At 45.7% G+C, this 24,071-nt stretch overlaps 1 protein-coding gene across 9 annotated transcripts in view; it reads left to right on the forward strand.

Annotated features, from left to right (window-relative positions):
- The window catches only part of LOC121879703 (nuclear receptor coactivator 6-like), a 135,287-nt gene that overhangs the window by 101,203 nt on the left and 10,013 nt on the right, over window positions 1–24,071 (forward strand). For 8 of the 9 annotated variants that reach the window (XR_006091400.1, XR_006091401.1, XM_042386444.1 and 5 more), the window contains 3 exons: window positions 14,327–14,709; window positions 16,259–20,666; window positions 20,776–20,858. Coding sequence is in view for 6 of the 9 variants with exons in the window: in XM_042386444.1 (XP_042242378.1) it covers window positions 14,327–14,709; window positions 16,259–20,666; window positions 20,776–20,858 (4,874 nt within the window). In the remaining 3 variants the exon portion in view is untranslated. The remainder of the gene's footprint in view (window positions 1–14,326; window positions 14,710–16,258; window positions 20,667–20,775; window positions 20,859–24,071) is intronic. The other variant, XR_006091402.1, reaches the window with a different exon arrangement.

Below are 24,071 nucleotides of genomic sequence, written 5' to 3' on the forward strand. Positions count from 1 at the left end.
TGTGTAGATAATAATAATAATACAATAATGCTGCTGTGGCAGGTGGCTGTGGTGGTTGTGGTGGTGGCTGTGGGTGGTGGGTGGCTGTGGTGGTGGTGGTGGCTGTGTGGTGGCGGTGTGGTGTTGGTGGCTGTGGTGGTTGTGGTTGTGGTGGTGGTGGCTGCGGTGGTGGTGGGCTCACATACCTCCGACGTGTCAACTCTCAAGTGTTTTACTCAACCTTGTTCAACCTGCCTCCCTCCCCTCTCCTTCCCCCTCCTCCCCCATTTCTTCCCTCTTGACACACACACCTGATCTTTACACTTCTAATGAATAACCCAACGTCATATTATACAAGTAGACGTTTGTGTACTTTTACTGAAATGAACAATGACTGACTGTGTGTGTTATGTGTAGTGTGTTAGGTTGTACAGGAGTGTGGGTCGACCTGACAGTAGCTCTCACACGGTCGGCAGTGCTGATAGGCTTTACAGTTAATATGATAAAGCCGGGTGGTGGTTCCTTTCAGTTCAGTTAAGAGGATCCACAAAGGTCACTGTGGGGAGAAGTTGACTCATCTCTTAACACCGGCATCTATTATCTCCTGTTGTTGTGTAGTGTGGCCCCACACCTTCCTTGCCTCCTGCCACACCATCTCGGCAAACCACACCTTTCAGTATCCAACATTTATCTTGTATATATACACCCCATGCCTCTGTGTGTCAGTCACCACGAGGTTCGTGTCATCAAAAGTTGTCTCTGCTATAATCAAAAGTTTACACAAAAATCAACTTCTGGCTCAACAATTTTCAGGGAATTTCACGAATCTTGGTACAATTGGTTAGTTTGGTCGGGTGCCGCCTAGTGTGGGGAGATGGGAGTTGTGATTTGTGTTTCTGTTATGGTTCTCAGCCCTCACCACCACTGCCCTCACCACCACTGCCACTGCACCTTGACTCAGCCAATGACATCAACCCTGCTTATTGTTTAACACACACACACACACACACACACACACACACACACAGCACACCTTGGCTCTCACACAGGGATTGGAGGGGTCGGTCATATTAGGTGGGGAGGTAAACACACGAGCTGTATTATTAAACACAAGAGCTTGGGCGAGGGGAAGGGACTGTAAACACCACTTGTATATACATTGTGGAGGCGTTGATAGGTATGGTTTATAGAGCTATAGTAAAGATGGATATGGGAGCTGTTATTCTATAAGTGGTTTGATGTAAATTGTCTTATCAAATTTTTGGAGGATTTATATAAATTTAACTGTTTAAATTTTGCATTAGAAGGATATTGGTGATAAAATCGGTATTTTTAAGTTAAAGTGTAATAAAAATATGTAAGTATATATTTTTAATTTAAGAATGGTAACTATATTAACAAACGAAAAATGTTAAATAAATTTGGATAATTTTGGAGACTTATTTCACATCATTAATAAATCACTTTGGTAATAATTTTAATGTGGGAGCTGAGTTCTCTCTCTCTCTCAAATACATATATATGGTATGTTATATAAATCTATATGAACATTTAAATAAGGTTATGAAGAATTACATAGAGAGAGACTGTCTGTAATCCCTGTACTGAGGCGACTGTATTCAGGTTGAGTATATTCTTTGGCCTGAGTTACAATCACATTTAACCCAGTATTGAAATAACGTCTTTACTGCCCCTCCTCCCCAGCCTCTCCTTCTCTCTCCCTTCCCTCTCTCTCCCCCAGCTCCTTTTCCTTCCCAGCCCTCCTTCTTCCCTAACCTCCTTTTCTCTTCCTCCCAACCTCCCTTCTCTCTCTCCCTCTTTTTTTTTTTTTTCCTCCCTAACCCTCCTTCTCTCTCCCTGCCCTCCCCCAACCTCCTTTTCCTCCCTGCCCTCCTCAACCCTCCCTTCTCTTCCCTCCCTTTCTCCTCCCTTCTTTCTCTCCCTCCCTCTCTCCCCTCCCTTTCTTCCTCCCCTCCCTTCTCTCCCTCCCCTCCCTCTTCTTTCTCTCCCTCCCTTCTCTTCTCCCCTCCCTTACCTCTCCTGACGTATCTGGACCATGGGAGATGAACTCTAGGAGGAGGAGAGATTTTGACCTTGTGCCCCCGTGTGATGGAGAGGCGGGTATCATGCCCTTTCTCAGGTGGGCTAAGGGCGTATAGGTGATTGGCATGTGTCTTAACCCGGGATTGGGAAGGATGGCTTTTCTCCCTGATTGGGTTAGGTTAGGTTAAGGGCCGGGATTCACGAGCCCTAAAAACGAGTGCAGACGCTTCCTTAGTTTATGTTGATACTTTTGTTGACTGAGGTAATTAATGAGGGAGGGAGAGGGGTTGTGAGGTAATGTGGGGAGGGAGGGGTGGTTAGTGGTGAGGTAATGTGGGGGAAGCGTGTGGGTGGAGGGTGTGGGCCCTCCTCCCTCCCTCCCTCCTAACTCTCCCACTTTCCTGTCCTCCACCAACGCACCCCTACTACACCCCACCCTGCACCTCTACTCCACCCCTACACCCTACACCTCCTACTCCACCCCTACACCCTTACACCTCCTACTCCACCCCTACACCCTCCTACTCCACCCCTACACCCTACACCCTCCTACTCCACCCCTACACCCCTCTACCCTCCTACTCCAATCCTACACTCTACACCTCCTACCCACCCCTAACCCCTCTACACCCTCCTACTCCACCTCTACACCCTCCTACTCCACCCCTACACCCTCTACACCCTCCCTACACCTCCCCTACACCCTTACACGCCCTACATTCTACACCCTCCCTACATTCCCCACACTCAACACCCCTCTACACCCCTCCTACACCCCCTGACACCCTCAACACCCCTACACCCTCCCTACACTCCTCTTGGGCTCCCCACTAGAAACTTTCTCTTAGACTTCATTAAGATTTCACAGATTTTTTTTGCCCTACAGAATTTTTTGTATTATTTTCCCTCGAGCGCAAAAGGGGAGGAGGGGGGGAAGAGTGAGAGGGGGTGAAGAGGGGAGGGCTTACAGGGTCGTGTTAGGTCTCAAACTTTTCACTTGTTTCTTAATTGAGTGATGGAAGGCGTGAGGGGGGGAAGAGGGGTTTGGGGTAGTGAAGGGAGGGGGGGGAGGGAGTAACTACATTAAGGGTTGGTGGGAGGAGGTGGGGGGGAGGTGGGTTATGTGCCATCCATTAACACACACACACACACACACTAACGCTACCTGGGGTGTTAGCTTAGCTTAGGTTAGTGTGGGTTACTTCAGTACCTTTAAGAAATATCTGGATGTACAAAACACCACACTGATCAGCCAATCAGAATTAAGCCTTTTTTTTTGGACACGTATTAATTAGATTTCAGCTATGAAAATTAGTTTGGGATAAGTTTTCTGAGAGTTCCATTTAAATACGTGAATAAATGATTGTGGCCAACTCTCTCTCTCTCTCTCTCTCTCTCTCTCTCTTCATACTGAGTCATGCAGCTCCTGTGTTACATGACGGTCTAGGGGGTGGGAGAGGGGAGGGGTGGGGAAGGACACACATATGTGGTCGCGACAGCTCAAACAAAAGCCATGGATTTATAAAGCAGAATTACGTGGTGGATATTTGCGTGTGAGTGAGGGTGGGTGGGTGGGTGGGTGGGTGGGTGGGTGACCTAACCTTCCCACTGCTGCTGGTATTGACCCTTCTTCCTCACCACACCTCCTCCTCCCACTTACACCCCAAACACAGTCTCACACACCATAAACCCGGCCAGTCTTGTAGCTTGGGCAAGTGTGTGTGTGTGTGTGTGTGTGTGTGCGCGTGTGTGTGTGTGTGTGTGTGTGTGTGTGTGTGTTCTCTTTGCCTTTGTCTCACTTTTCCTACTTAATCTGACGCTAAATTAATCTAAGCTAACCTAACCTAATCTAGCTGAACCTACCTAACCTAACCCTCATATGATCCGATTAATTTGATCACTTGACACAGTTTTAAAGTCTGTGATCTGCTGAACGACGAATCAAATTGAGTACGATGACTTAACCCTAGTAACCTCTCTCTCTCGTCCCTCCTTCCTTCTCTCCACCATCATCTTCCCTCACCCTTCCACTATCACCCCCTCCCTCCACTATCACCTCCCTCCACTCATCACCCATCCTCCACTATCACCCTCCCTCCCCTGACCTCCAGCATCGCCCATTATCTCTGGAAATTGAAGTTTGTGTTTTAAAATGACTTGGCGGCGCTTTGAAAGGGACTTCATTACTTCTGTCCACGATTTCTGACCGGGGGTGTTGACGATACACCCCCGGTCTCTTGTTAGTGTAGTACACCCTTGTCTTGTGCTCTATTGTGCCACACTGTAAGTATTCTATTTATTAGATAAACACCCGCAATGTTTTGTGTGTGTGTGTGTGTAATGGTCAGCAAGCTCACATCGTAAGCAGGTGGACCAGGGTTCGATACCCGGGCAGGGTGAAACTATGGGCAAGTTTCTTTACGCCATTTGCCTCTGTCTACCCAGCAGTAATTGGGGACCTGGATGTTAATCGATTTGCGGATCGTGTCTGGGTAATGGTTAGCCAGTGCAGTTGGCGAGTTGTCCGGTCTTCGACTATTCCAGACACTGGGTCATGCAGCTCGTTAACTTAGGGGTGTTTTATGTTGGCGACAGCTTTACCACCTTAAACAAATTCACGCCTAGGTGGCCTCTTGGGTTGGCCATCTCGTTACACGAAGGGTAACTATTATATATTATGTATGTATGTATGTATGTATTCACTTGAAACTCGTCGACCCTCTGACAGATACATTTTGGAGTATATATAATACCAATATGACTTAAGTCGCCATTAAAGTTAAGTATGGTTAGGTTCACCTGCTGCGTTATAACAAAGTCCACGAGGCCGTAAATTATATGAGTTTAGGCACATTATCAACACTGACACACTGCTCTGTGGTCCCAGGAACCTTGAGTGCTTATTGAAGCTCTCTCTCTTCTCTCTCTCTCTCTCTCCTTTTTTTTTGCCTCTCGCCTCTCCCTCTCTCTCTCTCTCTCTCTCTCTCTCTCTCTCTCGAATTCTAGAGTGGATAGTGGGGTGTGTAGGTGGGCAGCTTGTCCATACACTTACTACTCTTCTCATTTTCCTCCTTCCCTCCACCCCTCCCCCCCTCCTCACTCACGCACTCCACCCACGTGTGTGTCCAAGCCAGAGGTAAATATTGGGCCTTGTGTCGGGAGTACTGGTTCAAGGGTTAGACTTGAGGGGATGTTGCCTATACTACTACTGCAGAGAGAGAGAGAGAGAGAGAGGATGAGTTGAGGATTAGCTACTCTCAGAGACGCCAACCACCTGCTCCTCCCCTCCTTCCCTCCTCTCCTTCCCTCCTCTCCTTCCTCCCTCTCCCTCCCCTCCCTCCCTCCTTACCTCCTCCTTCCTCCTCCTTCCCCCCACTTCCTTCCCTCCCTCTCCCTCCTCCCCCACCTGCCATACCTGTAGGCCCCAGAGGTGAGTGTGTGGCGTTGCGTCTCTGCGGGCGATGTCTGACCTTTAACACTGTTGTCATTGTGTGTGTGTGTGTGTGTGTGTGTGTGTGTTATAGATTTCAGTCGTTATTAACAAATGGCATGTTGTAATACGCGTTAATAATATTGTCTTGTTATTACGATTACTGCAGTTATCATCATCATCATCATCATCATCATCATCATCATCATCATCATCATCCCTCCCCCAAAATCATTTCGATACAGCTATGAGGAATATATACTCAACATTGAACAAGAGAAATATTAAATATTTATATGAGAGATATTTATTGAATCCATTTACTGTACTGTTGAAATATTATTAAACACCTACTGTGGGAAATATTGAAGCTGGAGTGGTATTATTATTGTAGAGCCTGTGGGAGGGGTGAGGGGTGTTGTGAGGGGGTGTTGTGGTGGGTGCTGTGGTGGGTGTTGTGGTGGGTGGTGGGTGAGGGGTGCTGTGGTGGTGCTGTGGTGGGTGAGGGGTGTTGTGGTGGTGAGGGGTGTTGTGGTGGGTGAGGGGTGTTGTGGTGGGTGCTTTCACGACTTTAATGCATTGGGAGGGTGGTCATTACAAATGTCCGGAGATCGAACCTGTGTCGGTTTGAGAGACGAGTTGCTGCACTTGTTGTAAACACACATACACACAACTCTTTCTCCTCTTCTCTACTCTTCTTCTCTCCTCTTCTCTCCTCTTTCTTCTCTTCTCTTCTCAGGCGAGGTGATGTGGGGGAGAGTGGGGGGTGGACACAATTAATGAATAGTAAATGATGTTTGAGTGTTTGTTAAGAGGGTGTGTTGTTCTGAGTGTGTATTAAGAGGGTGTGTTGTTCTGAGGTATGTTAAGAGGGTGTGTTGTTCTGAGTGTGTATGTTAAGAGGGTGTGTTGTTCTGAGTGTGTATGTTAAGAGGGTGTGTTGTTCTGAGTGTGTTTGTTAAGAGGGTGTGTTGTTCTGAGTGTGTTTGTTAAGAGGGTGTGTTGTTCTGAGTGTATGTTAAGAGGGTGTGTTGTTCTGAGTGTGTTTGTTAAGAGGGTGTGTTGTTCTGAGTGTGAGTATCCTGAGTGTGTATGTTAGGGTGTGTTGTTCTGAGTGTGTATGTTAAGAGGGTGTGTTGTTCTGGAGTGTGTTTGTTAAGAGGGTGTGTCTGTTGAGTGTGTTTTGTTAAGAGGGTGTGTTGTTCTCATGTGTTTGTTAAGAGGGTGTGTTGTTCTGAGTGTGTTTGTTAAGAGGGTGTGTTGTTCTGAGTGTGTATGTTAAGAGGGTGTGTTGTTCTGAGTGTGTTTGTTAAGAGGGTGTGTTGTTCTGAGTGTGTATGTTAAGAGGGTGTGTTGTTCTGAGTGTGTATGTTAAGAGGGTGTGTTGTTCTGAGTGTGTTTGTTAAGAGGGTGTGTTGTTCTGAGTGTGTTTGTTAAGAGGGTGTGTTGTTCTGAGTGTGTATGTTAAGAGGGTGTGTTGTTCTGAGTGTATGTATGTCTGTCTAAGGAGCAAGAGAGAGTGGACACGTATAAGGTGTGGTAGTGATCAGTGACCCAGCATCACCCCTCCCCCCCACCATGGCTGGCTTCACTCTTCATATTGATTTCTGGCCTGACTCTCACCGTCGTCCCTCGGGCCACACCACCAACTCTCACTTACTACGTACACTCCTTCCTCAGGCTATTACTCCTCTCGGGCTCTCTCTCGCTCTCACTCACTCTCTCTCTCTCTCACTCTCTCACTACTCTCTTTTATTTAAACAGTTGATAACACAGGATCACTGACAAGGTTCTGGTTTAAAGGAGAATTTGGGTAAAACTATTCTGTCTTAACACCTTCCCCACAGGATTGTTACAGTAAATTATCATACAGTACATAGTTAAGGACATTGGATTAATTAAAACCACTAAAATATAATATGTAGACATAGCAGATAATATTGTAGACAAAAACACTGTAACAATTGTAGAGCTCAATGGGCGAGCAAGTCAACAGTGTAGCTCGCCATCTATGAGCGGCCATGTTGGGTGGTTGTATGGCCCCTATGAGCGGCCATGTTGGGTGGTTGTATGGCCCCTATGAGCGGCCATGTTGGGTGGTTGTATGGCCCCTATGAGCGGCCATGTTGGGTGGTTGTATGGCCCCCGTGAAGAGGTTCTAAACTGTGGCCATGGTGGTCCTCTGGTGCTGACCTACACCAGCTGGACGCTAGACAGCACCTTTCTCGTGCTCCTCGGTGCAGGTCGTAGAGGCCCACCAGGTGAGGCGCCTTGTGGAACACCGTCAGGGTCGCCACAGCTCCCTGGTGCTCCAGAGGGTCACGGGGAGGGTGTGGGGCAGAATCCACCAGTCGTAGGGGTCGCCTATGTGTCTTATCCAGTGTGGGAAGGAACGCTGGACAGCCACGACGGCCTTATACAGCGTCAGGATCCCACTGGGGTCAAGGAATCTCTTACTCTTGGTATTTCAGTGTCGATAATCCCCGCCGTCAGCTCTTAGGGAGGTTTGTTGATGAGTGTCAGCTGAGTTTGCTGACACAACTGTTGATGTTATGACTTGCTGACACTTATAATATTGCGGGTTACATAGTTTCTCTCTTTAACCTTAACTTAACCCTAACTGAACTAACGCACAAAACACGGCCTATCTCTCAAATTCGTTACTTCATTTTGAACATTCGTGTCAGTTTGTCGGCAGTTAGGTTATATTAAGTGGTGTTTAGAGCCTTCATCAAGAGTAGGGTGCAGTGTAACAATGACCTTGTAACGATTCGTGGGAGTGTGCGTCCGTGGTTGCGTTCGTGGCGTCCGTGGTCGTGTCCGTCGTGAACTGGATAGCTCTTGAAGGAATGGACTGACTAGTATCTTAGCACCTGACCTCCACCACCCCACACCTGACCTCCACCACCCCACACCTGACCTCCACCACCTCCATAATTTTCCCACAGTCAATTTCCATATTTATCGATCAGTTTAGCGAGGTAGTGTGTGGTGTTGGCGGCCAGTAACCCGGTAATGGGATTGAAACTCCATTTACCGCCATCTGTGGGAGCGATGCCTCACCTCTTACAGGCGTCCCTGCCTCACTAACACCACGCGTATGGGGGAAGGTGGTGCTGGCTGTCTGTACCGTGAAGCTGCACCACCTGGCTCTTTATACTGTGTGACTCACTGTACCACACTCACACACCTGTGCTGTACACCTTTTGGTCAGACGTGTGAGTGTCAGGTTATTACACACACCTACACACCTGCCTCAGTTGGTGTGTACGTTGAAGTACATCCAGGCTCAGCAGGTGTACACATTACACTTGTGTGAGTGTACAGTAGTAGTACACAACATGGCCCTGCAAGTGTAAACGCTCACAACAGGTTGGTGCACATAACCACCAGTAATTAACAAGGTATGCAAAATAGTATGCAAATGAAACACTTGTACCGGAGTCTGTGTGTCTCCACTATGTTCTATTTTCTAGTCTACTATTGGTGTTAAGTTAACATGTTACTGTACCATTTTTAACATTTGTTTTCGTCTGTGGTGGATGATATCTGAGGTTGGTGTTGTGATGGTCATGTGTCGGCAGCCTGGACCAATAACACAATAAAAACTTGTGTACAGTAGCTGCCAGACAACTCCTTAAGCTCTTGTGTTGGAGAGAGAGAGAGACGTAGTGTCCTCCTAGCCTCCCCACAAGGCCATAAGAGTCCCAGCTTGACCACTCCCGTTGGCCTATAAGCTGAGTTAAATTGAAACTTGACCTGGGGGCATCTCATTTTACTGAGTACTCAGTCGTCTGCTGCCTCAGTGTACTCCGGGAGGTTCATGCTGAGTACACACACACACCTCCGCCAGCACTTTCCCAGATAACACTTGTCTTAGCTGTCACGCCTTTATGTTCTGTGTAAACTAATTACCTCGTGTGTGTGTGTGTGTGTGTGTGTGTGTGTGTCTGTGTGTGTGTGTGTGTGTGTGTGTGTGTGTGTGTGTGTGTGTGTGTGTGTGTGTGTGTCCTCAGGCCACTAGAGAGCATCAGAAGATGTCCGCTTTATACGCCAGCCGCTCGAGCCAAGAACCACAATAACAAGTTTCTTTTTTATCTGAATGTAACGCTGGCTCGGCTCACTTCCTGACAGCCCCACAGCCTCGCCTCACAGCCCCGCCCCACAGCCTCGCCCCACACGGAAAAATTCCCATAGAAATTTGTAAAACTGGAACAGCCAAGATAAAAACAGAGTCGCTGTCCGTCACCCGCCAGGAGAATATTGTGAGGTCTTACTCGAGTCGTCCGGGGCAAGATAAGGACACACCACGGACGGACAGGCCATAAGGACGACCCTCACAGTGTTGTATAAGGGGTATTGTCAGCCTTATAAACTTGAGACTGCGCTGACACTATCGTTATGTAAGGTTAGCGGGACTGTTGGGTAGGTCGGCCCAGATGTTTGTGTACACGACAGATGACAACAAACCCACACACTCCCACGAGGAACTGTTTCGGGTATTTCACGGTGGAGGATAATGTCTCAAGTGATACTGAGGACAACAACATTGAGATAATAAACGAGGCATTGGTGAATTATCTCTCTCTCTCTTCCGAGTGATAGCACAGAAAGTGTGTAGATGTAATCTCTTCGAGTGACGTTAGATAAAGTGTGTGTGTGTGTGTGTGTGTGTGTGTGTGTGTGTGTGTGTTACTACAGAGTAACGTATAACCACCACATATCTAGTCTTCAGAACGAGGCCCGGGTCACACTGTGGGGACCTGCTTCTTGATCCTCATCCACCAAACCAAACTTTTCTCATCAGCTCGGCACCAGCGACCCCCCACCCCCCTATGTGTCTTCCCTCACCTCCACCCCCTGTCTCCCCTCACCCCCTGTCTCCCCTCACCCCCTGTCTCCCTCACCCCTTGCGTCTCCCTCACTAATACTGGCTCTCCCAGTGGGTTATTCCTTGTGTGGATGACTGGCGAGGCCTTCATGTCCCTTTGGTCAATCTTGGTGCCGGTTTGTTGTCATTGGCTTGCTGTGTTGCCGTGGGTGTTGTCATTGGCTTGTGTGTTGCCGTGGGTGTTGTCATTTGTGTTGTCGGGTGTTGTCATTGGCTTGTGTGTTGCCGTGGTGTTGTTGTCATTGTGTGTTGTCGTGGGTGTTGTCATTTGTGTGTGTGTTGCCGTGGGTGTTGTCATTGGCTTGTGTGTTGCCGTGGGTGTTGTCATTGGTTTGTGTGTTGCCGGTGTTGTCATTGGCTTGTGTGTTGCCGTGGGTGTTGTCATTGGCTTGTGTGTTGCCGTGGGTGTTGTCATTTGTGTGTTGCCGTGGGTGTTATTATTTTGTGTGTTGCCGTGGGTGTTGTCATTGGTTTGTGTGTTGCCGTGGGTGTTGTCATTGGCTTGTGTGTTGCCGTGGGTGTTGTCATTGGCTTGTGTGTTGCCGTGGGTGTTGTCATTGGCTTGTGTTGCCGTGGGTGTTGTCATGTGGCTTGTGTGTGTTGCCGTGGGTGTTGTCATTGGCTTTTGTGTGTTGCCGTGGGTGTTGTCATTGGCTCTGTGTGTTGCCGTGGGTGTTGTCATGTTGCCGTGGGTGTTGTCATGGCTGGTGTGTTGCCGTGGGTGTTGGTCATTGGATGTGTTGCCGTGGGTGTTGTCATTGGCTGGCTGTGTTGCCGTGGGTGTTGTCATTGGCTGGTCTGTGTTGCCGTGGGTGTGGGTGTCATTGGCTGGCTGTGTTGCCGTGGGTGTTGTCATTGGTCATTGGCTGGCTGTGTTGCCGTGGGTGTTGTCATTGGCTGGCTGTGTTGCCGTGGGTGTTGTCATTGGCTGGCTGTGTTGCCGTGGGTGTTGTCATTGGCTGGCTGTGTTGCCGTGGGTGTTGTCATTGGCTGGCTGTGTTGCCGTGGGTGTTGTCATTGGCTGGCTGTGTTGCCGTGGGTGTTGTCATTGGCTGGCTGTGTTGCTGGTGCGTGGCCGTGACTGGCTACCCAGTCATGCATCCATCAATAATTTACTCCCGAACCGCTGAACCAATTTTAACGAAACATCGTAAAACAAAAAACTTATTGGTCTCAAGAACCGCTGGACCGATAAACGCTAAACTTTGTGTAATTAAACTGTGTGAAGGAGGAGGAGGATGTTCTGTAGCTGACAAAAATGGCCGCCAGGGGACCAATCATATTTGAGGAATTTTTTCAGACATATTACATTGGTGGATTTCATTAGATGACACTTTTTACCTTAAGTTTCCCGGGGCTGTTGCTTTGTATTATAGTGTGTGTGTTGAGTAACTCCCCTGAAACCATTACATTGTACCCACTGTCATCCCAATATTAAATACCAATGGCCCCTTTATGGCACCATTATAAAGTAACCCTATGGGACATTTACAGTATACAGGTACTAATGTGGTGTTTTCTTTTACAGGTGAGGCTGTGTGGTGACCTAATGGTGCCGGGAACCACATTGGTGAAGTACGAGTAGAATATAGTAGTGGTTGTGGTAGAATATAGTAGTGGTTGTGGTAGAATATAGTAGTGGTTGTGGTAGAATATAGTAGTAGTTGTGGTAGAATATAGTAGTAATAGTAGTAGTTGTGGTAGAATATAGTAGTAGTTGTGGTAGAATAAAGTAGTAGTTGTGGTAGAATATAGTCGTGGTTGTGGTAGAATATAGTAGTGGTTGTGGTAGAATGTAGTAGTAATAGTAGTAGTTGTGGTTGGCGGAATCAGAAGCCATCTATTCAACACAATTTCATGATTTTCTAATTAATTTTTACCCACACCCCCACACTGTACCACCCACACCCCACACAGTACCTCCACACAGTACCCCCACACAGCACCTCCACACAGTACCCCCCACACAGTACCCACACAGTACCCCCACACAGTACCCCCACACAGTACCTCCACACAGTACCCCACACAGCACCCCCCACAGCACACCCTCCACACAGTACCCCCACACAGTACCTCCACACAGTACCCCCCACACTGTACCTCCACACAGTACCCCCACACAGTACCAAACAGACTGTGGGGGTGGACGAAGAAAATACAAGAGAGGTTTAGGTATTGGAAAACGATATGAGAGTGACCAGGGTTGTGTGTGGTCATATCTTACACCCACTACACCCACACCCACTACACCCACCAACACTACACCCACACCCACTACAGAGTTGGTGGTGGGAGAGTGAGGGAGAGAGTCATGGCGTTCTTTACACATAACAAGGACTCTCACCTTTAGCTGAGCGGGCAGACACTACTCTCACTCCTCAGATGAACTGTGCTGTATAGGGTCTGGGTGTTAACGGGGGCTGTCTGGTATGGACCAATAAGCCCCCAGCAGTTTCTTACATTCTTATGTTCTAATATTCTCTCACGTCACCCCCCCCCCCCCATATCTCACTCTCAAGCTGTGTTCTTGAGAATGTTTCAACCAGGACGAATCTGCCGCTACTCCAGCTTATTGTACCATTAAGCTTGAAATGCTCTTGTCCAGTTTATTGTACCGTGACCTGGTTGTACCTGGAGTGAGCGAGGTAAAGTATATTGGCTTTGAACACAAGAGCAATGTAGTACCCTCGTGTCCACGCTCTAGCATTAGGGGGAGGAGTCGTCGTGTGTGTGTATCCCAGCTGGGCCTGTCATGTGTGCTTAAGTTTGTGTATGTACAAAGGTATTTATCTGAACACACACACACACTTTTCTCTCAAAATTTTCCCCGCAATAATCACCACCACCACAACTCATTCTCCACCAACTATCTCTCCACCAACTCACTCTCCACCAACTCATCCTCCACCAACTCACTCTCCACCAACTCATCCTCCACCAACTCACTCTCCAACAACTCACTCTCCAACAACTCACTCACCTCCACCACCTGCCCTTGTCAACGTGGGGTTTGCACTGGGGGGTCTTTCCAGGTTCAGCGTTTCTATTGATTTTACAATTACGTGCGACAGAAATCTCTCGAATTGCTAAAAGCGTTCCAAAGACTCGGAGTATTGTGAACTGGTGGTGGTAATGGTGGTTGTGGGGGTGGTTAGTGGTAGTAATGGTGGTTGTGGGGGTGGTTAGTGGTAGTAATGGTGGTTGTGGGGGTGGTTTTTGCTTTGGGGGGGAGGGTAACTGGTGATGGTGGTAGCTTGGTGGCAGTAGTAGTGGTGTTAATAGTTTGGTGGTAATAGTAGTAGTAGAACCAAGAGCTGTCAAGTCTTATAGTTTGTAGTAAAATACAGAGGTATTAATCTCTCTCTCACACACACACACACACACACACACACACACTTGATGACTGTGGATAGATTCATCGCTCTATCATGTACTGTACACTAGTTGGTGCTGGTCGTTGCTCTACAAGAATAGATTGTTGAGGATTATCCCTGAAGCTGCTCCTCCCCTGTGTAGTGTCAACATCAATCAGAGGTTATGGTCACTGAGTCAAAGGTCAGTCGTTCTTCTTTAAAAGTTATTGCATTCACTCTCTTAGAATGATCTGTAACCTTTAACTGGCCATTCCAAGAGTTTTGGAGTTTTATTTATTTTTTTTGTTTTTTTTTACTGGATTAGGGGTTAGACTCGACCAAACGGATTCATATGGGCCTTCTGATTTGTATTGTGTGTTTTAGTGATGTACTGTACTATAAATGGGTAATTGTGTGAGTGTAACTTACCTGTGAGTTAGTAGAAAACTCTATGGGTATGTGTGCCATTGTTTCCAATAGTCAACTGTGATCCTGGCAAGTGTAAGAAACGTGGTCAAGGGTCATTCATTATCTAGACTTAGCATGTTGCATTACTGAGCTGGTTTATTTGCTGATTAGCCTCTTTGCGTTTAATCTAAGATATTAATTCATTTTCCTGTATTTCAGAGGATGGACGGAAAAAAAGAAAGCGGAAAGCACCAGAAGCTGTGGAGACCCCCAGCCAGATGCCTCGAGGACCAACCCCCTCTCAGATACTTAGGGGGACACCCAATCCTGCAGGGATGCCTCGGGGAGCAGCCCCACCCTCACCGATGGCATGTGGTCCTCACAATGCTGTACATATTCCCAGATTACCTTCACCTGCCCAGATGGTATGTGGCAGCACTCCCACACCAACACAGATGCCCCGAGGAGCCCCCACACCCTCACAGATCCCGCAGTTCAACCCGCAGCAACAACAACAACATCATCATCATCATCCACATGCATTCCAACAACAACAACATCAACAACAACAACAACAACAACAACAACAACAACAACAACAGGTAAGGTCATCCATTCCTAACATAGAGGTTTATTGTTGTAATATATATTTTATTACTAGAGTCTTTAGTATACAAACTATCCCATCATTATCTGACAACATGCTGAGTCATATCAATTCAAGATCCATTTGGAGAACTTGATTATATTATTTATTATCATATATTGGCATGTGAAGTTTTCTGTCTTTAATAGTTTTTGACCAAGTGTTAGACTGTAGAGTAATGGTCCGAGAGAAGAAGTTATTTACAGCCAAACTTTCATTTTCTGGACTTACCTCTCCATATAGTTGGGGGGGGGGGTCACATCTAAGGGAGCCTCGATATAATGAACTTTCCTCTCCATATAGCCTTTAAATTGAGGTCCACTCTATCATTTCCATCATCTTATCGGCCAAACAGCGGTCAGTTATTTCTTTGTCACGACCTCCAGTGTTGGTATTAATGCCCACTGTATGCCTTCTCTCTCTTTTATTTTCCAAAGCAGAGTTGTAAGACCATGACACCTAGGAAAGAGGAGCATCAGAGGTTGGTTGTGTGGTGTACAAGTGTTCATCACACACTACATCATGACTAAATTTATTTGCCTCTGAACACTTGTGGATGTAATTCCCTGAACACTTGGCTGTATCTTGTACCATATAAAGACTTGAGGCTCATTACCTCAAGAGGATGGCAATTTTAATGTATTTTCTCAGATTTTTCTCTGTATTAACCCTTAGGCCCCGGGTGACGTTCCAGAATGTCCGCCTATTTTCCTGCCATTTTATTTGTTATTTATTTATTTATTTTTATTTTTTTATTATTATTATATTTATTTTTTTTTCTTAATATGATTTTTGGAAACGTTTATTTATTTTTTCTTGCTTTATCCCCACAAAGGGGGGGGGGGGGGTTACTGCCAGCAGCACCCTAACCTAGGGCTTAAGGAGTGTTGTTTATGTGTGGTTCTGACATATTGATGGGAAACATTATTATGCACGGTAAACCAACCACACCAGAAGTACATGTCACATATTACCAAGTGTTCAGGCAATTTTTATCTGCAACTGTACATTGGTAATTCATTCAGTTGTGATCATCCAATTACCTAGACCTGAGAGTTGTAGTGGTTGTAATTGCTTTCATTCATATAAACAACTTCTCTTCCTTACCATAACCTCTCTCAGCCTCATCAGTGTATATGACAATAAATGTTCCCCATGCACCTGTTTATATATGAATAATGAGTAAATTATTTGTTCAGATATTAATTATTTATGTCAGCACCCTATGAGTAAAATCATGAGGTAGGCTGTATTGTGCAGGGTAGGCCTAAACACAGCTAGTGAGTAAATCTTGACCCAGGCTCATTTTCTCTTAATAGTTTAAGTTTCTTTGTATCGAATCATTCCTTAATTTCTTAGTACGTATATACTGTACTGTACTGTATAGTTTACAAATACAAAATGCAGGTAACATGTAATTATTCTATGTATGATAGTAAATGGTAATTAATATCCATATTGGGTAAAACTTACAGTAGGTGTGATTCCTTTTTTATATTTTTCAGAACTGGGGGATGATGGGAGGTATGGCAGGCATGGTAGGTGGGGGAGGATATACTGGTCGGCCTGGCGTCATGAACACCCCTCAAGGATGTGGTCACCCTTACCCTCAACAACACTGTCCCCCAGCTTCTCACTCCTGCTGTGACGTCCACCACCACTTTCAACCTAATATGAATGCCATGACAGGGCCCAACATGACACCAACCATGGGGCCAGGAATACGACCAACTATGGCTCCAGGTTTTGGGGAGATGGTGCTCCCCAACATGTGTCGGTCCGGAGATCCTTCAGTGTTCCGTGGTGTGAGGCCTCAGGGGCAGAGTCCTCACCAGCCACTGCCTCAACAACAACTCCAGCAGCCACAGCCACAACCACAGCAGCCACAGCAACAGCAGCATCTTTCAGTGCAACAACAACACCAGCCAGTCCAACAGCAGCATCAGCCACAACAACAACAACAACAACAACTTCAGTCACAGCCTGAGCAGCATCAATCACAACATCAGCAGCATCAGTCACAGCACCATCAATCACAGCAACATCAACATCAATCACATCAATCACAGCAACTGCAACAACATCATCAACCACAGAAACATCATCCACAGCAGCAGCAGCAGCAACAACAACAACAACAACAACAACAACAACAGCAACAACAGCAACAACAACAACAACAACAACAACAACAACAACAACAACAACAACAACAACAACATCATCATCATCATCATCAACAAACTCAACAAAAGGAACAGTCCCAACAACAACAACAGCAGCAGCAACAACAGCACTTGACAGCCCCTCCCCCACCACCGCCTCCATCAGCTATGATGGCGCCTGGGTCACATATGATGACAGGCATGAGAGGTGTTGGACCACATCCATCTAACTTCATGAACAACATGATGTGTCGTATCCCAGGCTCTGGCATGATGCCTCCACGTGTGATGCCTCCCGGGGCAATGCCTTCGCCTCAAAGTTCAAATGAGCAACCATCAGTTCCTGCGGCATTTTGGGAAGATGGAGAAAAACGGCGTAAGACCGGAGGACGAGCGAAGAAACGCTTCAAAGGTGCCGTAGAGAGGTCCTCACCGTGTCCTAACATAGATATTAGGAATATGCACACTGACCATTGTGGGCCAGGCCCTCCGCCACCACCTGGACCTTCTTTCATGGATGACCCTAGTGGGTACCTGGCACAGCAAACTGCTCTGTTGAATAACACTATGGCTGGTGGTGGGATGGGCCAGTTCTCTCCACAGGCTCCTAGACCTCCTCCACCAACCCCTTCAGTGCCACAGTCACCAGCCACACCAAGTGGAATTGTGGTTATGTCCCAACAGCAACTTCAGTCTCAGACTGGAACATTAGCTGTGGGAAACAATAATGGAACCCGGACAGCTCAGATGTCATCCTCTCCAGCTGTAGTCCCATTGCCTAGTAATGTTCCTTTACCTGCAAGAGTTAGTAAGGCTGCCACTCAGACTACCAATACCATCATTACCACACCTTCTGTCCTCCCCACTCAGTCTTCACACACCAGTGTTGCAAGAACAGCCACCCCAACTTTTTCGTCGCCCGTGACCAACACTGTTACGTCCACTCCTCATCACCAGACCCCTCAGACCCCCATCACTCCTTCAGTAGCTAAAGACAGAAATGGCAATCAGCCAGAAGTCACCTGTGATCATATGAGTCAGAGTGATGGAGAGACTCCCAATGTTACCACTGCATCAGTAGCCAAGGTTGAGTCTAGTAACCTTGTCCACACTACCACTGTCACCTATACTCTCTCCTCAACTCCAACAACAAATACAAAAGTCACTAATACCATGCCCATTACCACTCAGGCTGGATGCTTGCGTCAGAAAGAAAAGGACAGCATATCGTGCTTCAAGTCGGAAGAAGACGAGTCACAAAAAATTAAGTGTGAATCTAGTATACCTATTGAGAGCTTGAAACCCTCTCCAGTTAGTGCAGCTAATGTAAGAGAATCTGTCAAGATAGAATGTTACAAGAATGTAGGGAATGTAAAACAGTGTGAAAGTGAAGAAATCAGTCGTGAGCAGCTTACCACAAGTGGCCCTGGCAGCAGTAGCGAAGGTCTTTCAGCCAACAAACCCCTTACACCTGGACCCCCTAGTGTTAGTGCTGGAGCAGGAGTTACACAATCCCCCTTGGAGATGGTACAAAGTATAGTTAGTAGTATTCCTGTTCCATCTTCTCTGGGACCAGTAAGACCAGGATCTCAGCAACAGCCACCACCACCACCACCACCACCACCAATACCTCCACAGCAACATATGCAACAACAGTTATCACAGCAACAGCACGCAGCAGTCCCAGTACCTCTGTCTCCTGGCATATATAATGGTCCTATCTCCACAAGTGTAACTGTTTATGGGGGAGGTGGTTCAGGAGGGTTGGTGCATGCCTCAGGGCCCCTGATAGTGAGTGGACCACCTCCTGCTCAGACCAGTGTTTTTGTGACTAGTAGTGGTGGGTGTAATGGCCCAACAAACATGGTAATGGTCTCGTCTCCATTCAACACAAAGGGTAGTGGTGCGACTGGTGTAACTGTTACATCAGGAGTTGTGGGTGTACAAGCTGCCATGCCACAAATGCAAGTTCAGCAACAAATGGCACCTATGCAACAGCATTTACAACCTCAGTTACAGCCACAATTACAACAACAACTGCAACCTCAGCTACAACAGCAGCTTCAGTCTCAATTACAACCACAATTACAACCTCAGCTTCAACAGTTTCAGCCTGTACAGCCCGTGGTGCAGCTAGTCAACACCTTTGCCACGATGCAGGCTCCAGTTATTATCCAGAACGGTGGTAACATTATCCAGTCATCTACAGGTCTCTTGCCTAGCCCAGGTGGTATGTTGACTGGTCCAACTCCTCTTACACAGGGTACCATTATGACTGGTCAGTCACTTGTTCCTGCCACTGCTGCTACACTGGCAGTAGAGGGCACGCATCATCATCATCATCATCATCAGCAGCAGCAGCAGCAGCAGAGCCACCAGGTTGGCCAACCACAGTCTTCTCCACACCTTCAAGTGGCACAGGTGGTCACTACTGGACTTACAGGAGAAACCATAGATGATGTTAGAACAAGAAACACTTCAACTCCACTTGGCACTTCAGGTTCAACACCATCCACTCCACATTCAACTCCAGGGTCCACTCCAGGATCAGACACTCCTTCAAGTGGTGGCTCCTCAGGAGGACGTCGCCGCAAGCGAAGACGCAACACCTCCACACCACAAGGATCATCTACCTCACACTCTTCACCACAACATCAACAGCAAGGCTTGGTACCAGCAATTATCATGGGCAACAAAGTCCCTCAACATATGGTAATGAACAGCCCTCACATGACTCAAGTATCACCATATGGTGCAATGGGAACCATGGCTGCTGCTGGACAGATGGCACAGGTAGCCACAGTCACAAGTCAGGTAGGAGGTGGGCAGATGCTGCAGGCAGCAACTGCTCAAGGAACAGGTGCCATTAATGTTGTTCAGATGGTTGGGAACACATTACCAAACTTGCCTGTCCAAGTGCACAATCCACCTGCCATTGTAGTAGGCTCAGCACCACCTCAGGGTGTTGTTATAAACCAGCTTTCAGATGGTACATTTATATCAACAGACCCTCATACTGGTATGTCTTACCCTGTACAGTTACAGTTATCTGGAGGCCATATAGTAGGTGTGTCACCTACAGTTAGTGCTGCTGGTGGCATGGTGGGCCCACTGACTCCAGGACCAACAGCAGGGAGTATGCCAGCCATGGTTGCTGTGCGTCCTCCTGTACCTCACACAACCACTGTTGTCAGTGGCGCCAAGGTGGTAAATATTTCACCGGCATCAACACAACTGACGGGTGGTGCAGGTGTGCATGTTTTACCTGTGACAGCAGCTACTGCGAGTTATGCAGCTCCTGGCAACAGTGTGAGTCCGGGCCAAGCTGTGTGTATGGGTCAAGGAACGGCACCATCTGTGGTAGTGACTTCTGAGTATGTGAACGGTCAGCCTGTTGTAATAAGTGGCAGTGGTTGCAGTAGTAATACTACAGTTGTTCAGCACAAGACTACAATAGTCCAGCAACGTACTACACTTGTTGCTACGCAGAGTGGTGACGAGTCTGGTACACATTCCTCTGTATCAACACAAACCCCAGGTGGTTTAGGAGAAAGTGATGTTAGCAGTTCAGACTGTGTGAGTGCAGCAGCACCGTCTTCGCCGTCTCATCAGAGTGCAGAGGTCACCACGACCCGTCATGATGAGGATGCCACTCCCCCTAACGACCCTCCCACTCCACTTCCACCGCACTCCCCGGACAAGAATAAGCATATCATCCCTGAGGAGCTTCACAGTGCATCCACTCCAGGTAATGTTAGTGCCACGGTGCCCTTGCTAACTTGCCTGACGTAGTGCCAGTGATGAGCCAGAGCCAGTGTGGGGCCAGTGCCACTTATCGCGGTGCCGCTGTGTTCCAGAGGAGGCGGTGACGTGCGGCCGCGGAGTGGTGTGGGGGCCGCATAGGGGCCACCACTACTGGCCGGCTCAGGTGCTTCACCAGGTAACTACACTACATGAATCAAACTCACACCAAAGTTATTTTCACAGCCTTACCCCACACACTGAGTGTGCAGCACTACACATGTCAGAGAACAGTTATCATCACTTAACACTACACTATCTTACGTCTAGGGAAACTACGCCTCTTCCTTACTCTCCTCTCCTCTGTGTTATATTCTGTTGAAAGTTTCTTACCCTTGGTAGAATTATTGTCTTCTTGTGTAACTTGACATCGTATTTCACTGTAATTTATATTTCTTGCAGTAAGAGTACAGTATTGTTTTCTTGCAGTGTTCTTGATAGTAGAATCTTTGTTCATGAAATATTTTTATACTGTACACTAATGCCTCTTTGGTGACTGTCATAATACTGTTTAATAATGTGGTGCAAAAGCAATTTAATTTACAATTTAATGCCATAGTTAGTATATTTAAAGGGACAAATTTTCAATGAATTTTGCATATTGTGCCCCTCATAAACTTGAATGCAGTATGATACAAAGTTATTTAAACTATTTTTAAAACAGAATTTCAGTATTGTGTTGCTCTGATAATTTTTTAAGTTAATTCAGGTTTCATTTTAAGAATTTTTAACATCAATTTGGAAATTTTCACTTTTGCATTTCACTTAAATATTTAGTCCAGGAAAATAACGTCATTTTATGTGGGATTATTAACAAATTGATCAGTGATGTTAAATGTATTCCATGATGTGCTGAATGAAGTAGTTGTTAAATTTATCTGATATTTACCATATTTATGTTTGTTGCAGCTCCTCCTAATTCAGTTCTATGTATAGTATGTTCCTTGATAAATGGATATAACACCGTATAGTATATGTGGGTCCTTGGTATGTCAGGGTGGGTCTCTGGTCGGAACATGAATCGTGTAGCTAAACAGATATTTTGATAAAGGTTAATCTGAATATAATTTATTACTGGACAAAATATTAAACATGAAAATCACTTCTCTCTGTCAGAGGTCAAAGTCACAAAAAAATGTTGAATGTAAAATGTTGAAACAATTACAGAATTTCCTTAACACTTTTTACAATACTGTGTCTAACGTAGGTAAGGAGAATGATGATTTTTGACTGCAGTATATATAGAGAGAGTCAGTGTTAATATCTTTAACATTTATGTCACTTTATAGAGACAGGAATATATTTGTGACTGGGATAGGGTTACTATAGTGCGCTTTTTCCCAGCTGTGTCCCGACCCCTCCTCAAGAGTTAGTACAGCTCTTGAGTAATATTACATTATGCAAAAACTAACATTTTAAAAGATCAGAATAACACTGAAATATTACACAACCGTTAGCAGAGGTGGGAAATATAACTGTGAACAACTTCATATTTCAGTGATTCTGATCATTAAAAATGTTAGTTTAGGCATAATGTAGTATTACTTTTATGTAATATGTCTTAGTATAACTTATTGGTGGTAAAAATAAGTATACTGTAGTATATTAAATGCGTCCTCCGAAAGAGTGAATTTGCCACGAGAATTTAACAGTTAATTCATGCTTAAGATTTCTGATTAACTTCCTACGTGCTCATGTTTGAAATAATGAATGTATGTATCTTTATATAATTTAGCTAAATATCTTTCTCATCAGAAACGGTCATCCCAACGATTATGAATAAACTCATTTAGAAATACATCATTACTTCAGGACAAAATCGGACAGATTTCCAACTGCCAATCAGCTGTAACTCTTGAGGAGGGGGTGGGGCATCTTTTCTCAGCTGGGAAAAAGCGCACTATAGTTAAGGTCTGTGACTGCAGAAATTTGCAGTCATGGTGTCAGAGGGGGACATGTGCTCCCAGTGGCCCCTTGACACACACCCATGTTCATATTTTCTCTCTTTTGTTTCCTTGTAATTCTCTCCCACAGAGCTAACACACACACACACACACAGGCACTACAGTGTTTTTTATGTATATTCTCTCTGGTGTTGGTCATATTTACACCTAATTTTAAAGGAAGGTCTATGTTTAATTCCTCCTTTACAAATTTTGAAGTAAAAACATTTAAAGTTTTGTTATATGGTAAAATAAGTCATTTTATATCTGTCATATATAATTCAAGGGAACTTATACAGCAGACCGTTATAATGATATCGTTGTAATTTTTATTTATGGGAAAAATCAGACATAGACCTTAGAATGTGTGTGCTGATGGACTCTCTTAACAGGCCTCCAGGTGGTGGTGGAGTGTGGTGCTGTTGCTCTTGTTCCCTCCCTGCAAATATTATCACAGAGACAACTACGCTTATCATAATCACTTTACCACAGTTATGTAGACATATGCTATTGCCAATAATTATTACTTTTTCAGTCTTTTTCTATATACAGTAATTATTTATGTATATATGTGAAACCTTATTAATGCCAGTAAGACTTCACTTTAGTGCTCATAAAGTTTGGTGGTTTAGTTAAGTTTTGAGGCAACAAGGGAGAAGAATTGTTGGGTATTGAGAGAAATTTTGTAGGTTATTGTAAGTGTGATTAATTATTTCTGTATATGTGCTCCAAGGAGGGACACAACAAGCCAGAATAACACGAGAGAGAGAGTATTAACGCAGGCTTACCATTACTAATTAAACATGACCTTACCTACCGGAGTTTGTTATGTATACAGTAGTAGCTCGGGTTACCATCAAAAGATTATTTTATTTAAATTCCTTCTGCTCTGGAATGACATTTGGGTCTGGCTTTTTATAACTCTTTCTCTCTCTGTCTGTCTCTCTTCTCTTTATTTTCTTTTCTCTCTTATTAACTATATTTTATTCATATAGCTACTTGATATTCATTTACTGGTTCCTTAAATATATTGTCACATCATGTAGCAACTTGGCATCATGACATATAAGTTGTTTGTATATGTAAGTTTTATTCTTGGCAAATGTGGTAAGGCTTCATCTTTGTTATCAATTATTGTAAATTTTTTCAGTGATGTCTGCCCTTCATTACACTCTGACTCATGATAAAGCTCACTCGCACCTTCAGGTTTTATTTACAGTCATGGAAAAAAATCATGTCAGTCCTCCATGCCATCAATGAACCCTGAGATTCATGAACCTGTGAATCTGAGACATCACACAGTGTTGACCCCATAGAAGGTTCATTGGGTCGTTTGATGTCTTGGATTCACTGATTCACGAGTCTCGGGGTTCATTGACGGGACGGAGAACTGACAGGACTTCCGTGAC

This window comes from Homarus americanus, unplaced genomic scaffold (assembly GCF_018991925.1).
Source record: "Homarus americanus isolate GMGI-L3 unplaced genomic scaffold, GMGI_Hamer_2.0 scaffold42643, whole genome shotgun sequence".
In the NCBI taxonomy this organism is placed as follows: Eukaryota; Metazoa; Arthropoda; class Malacostraca; order Decapoda; family Nephropidae; genus Homarus; species Homarus americanus.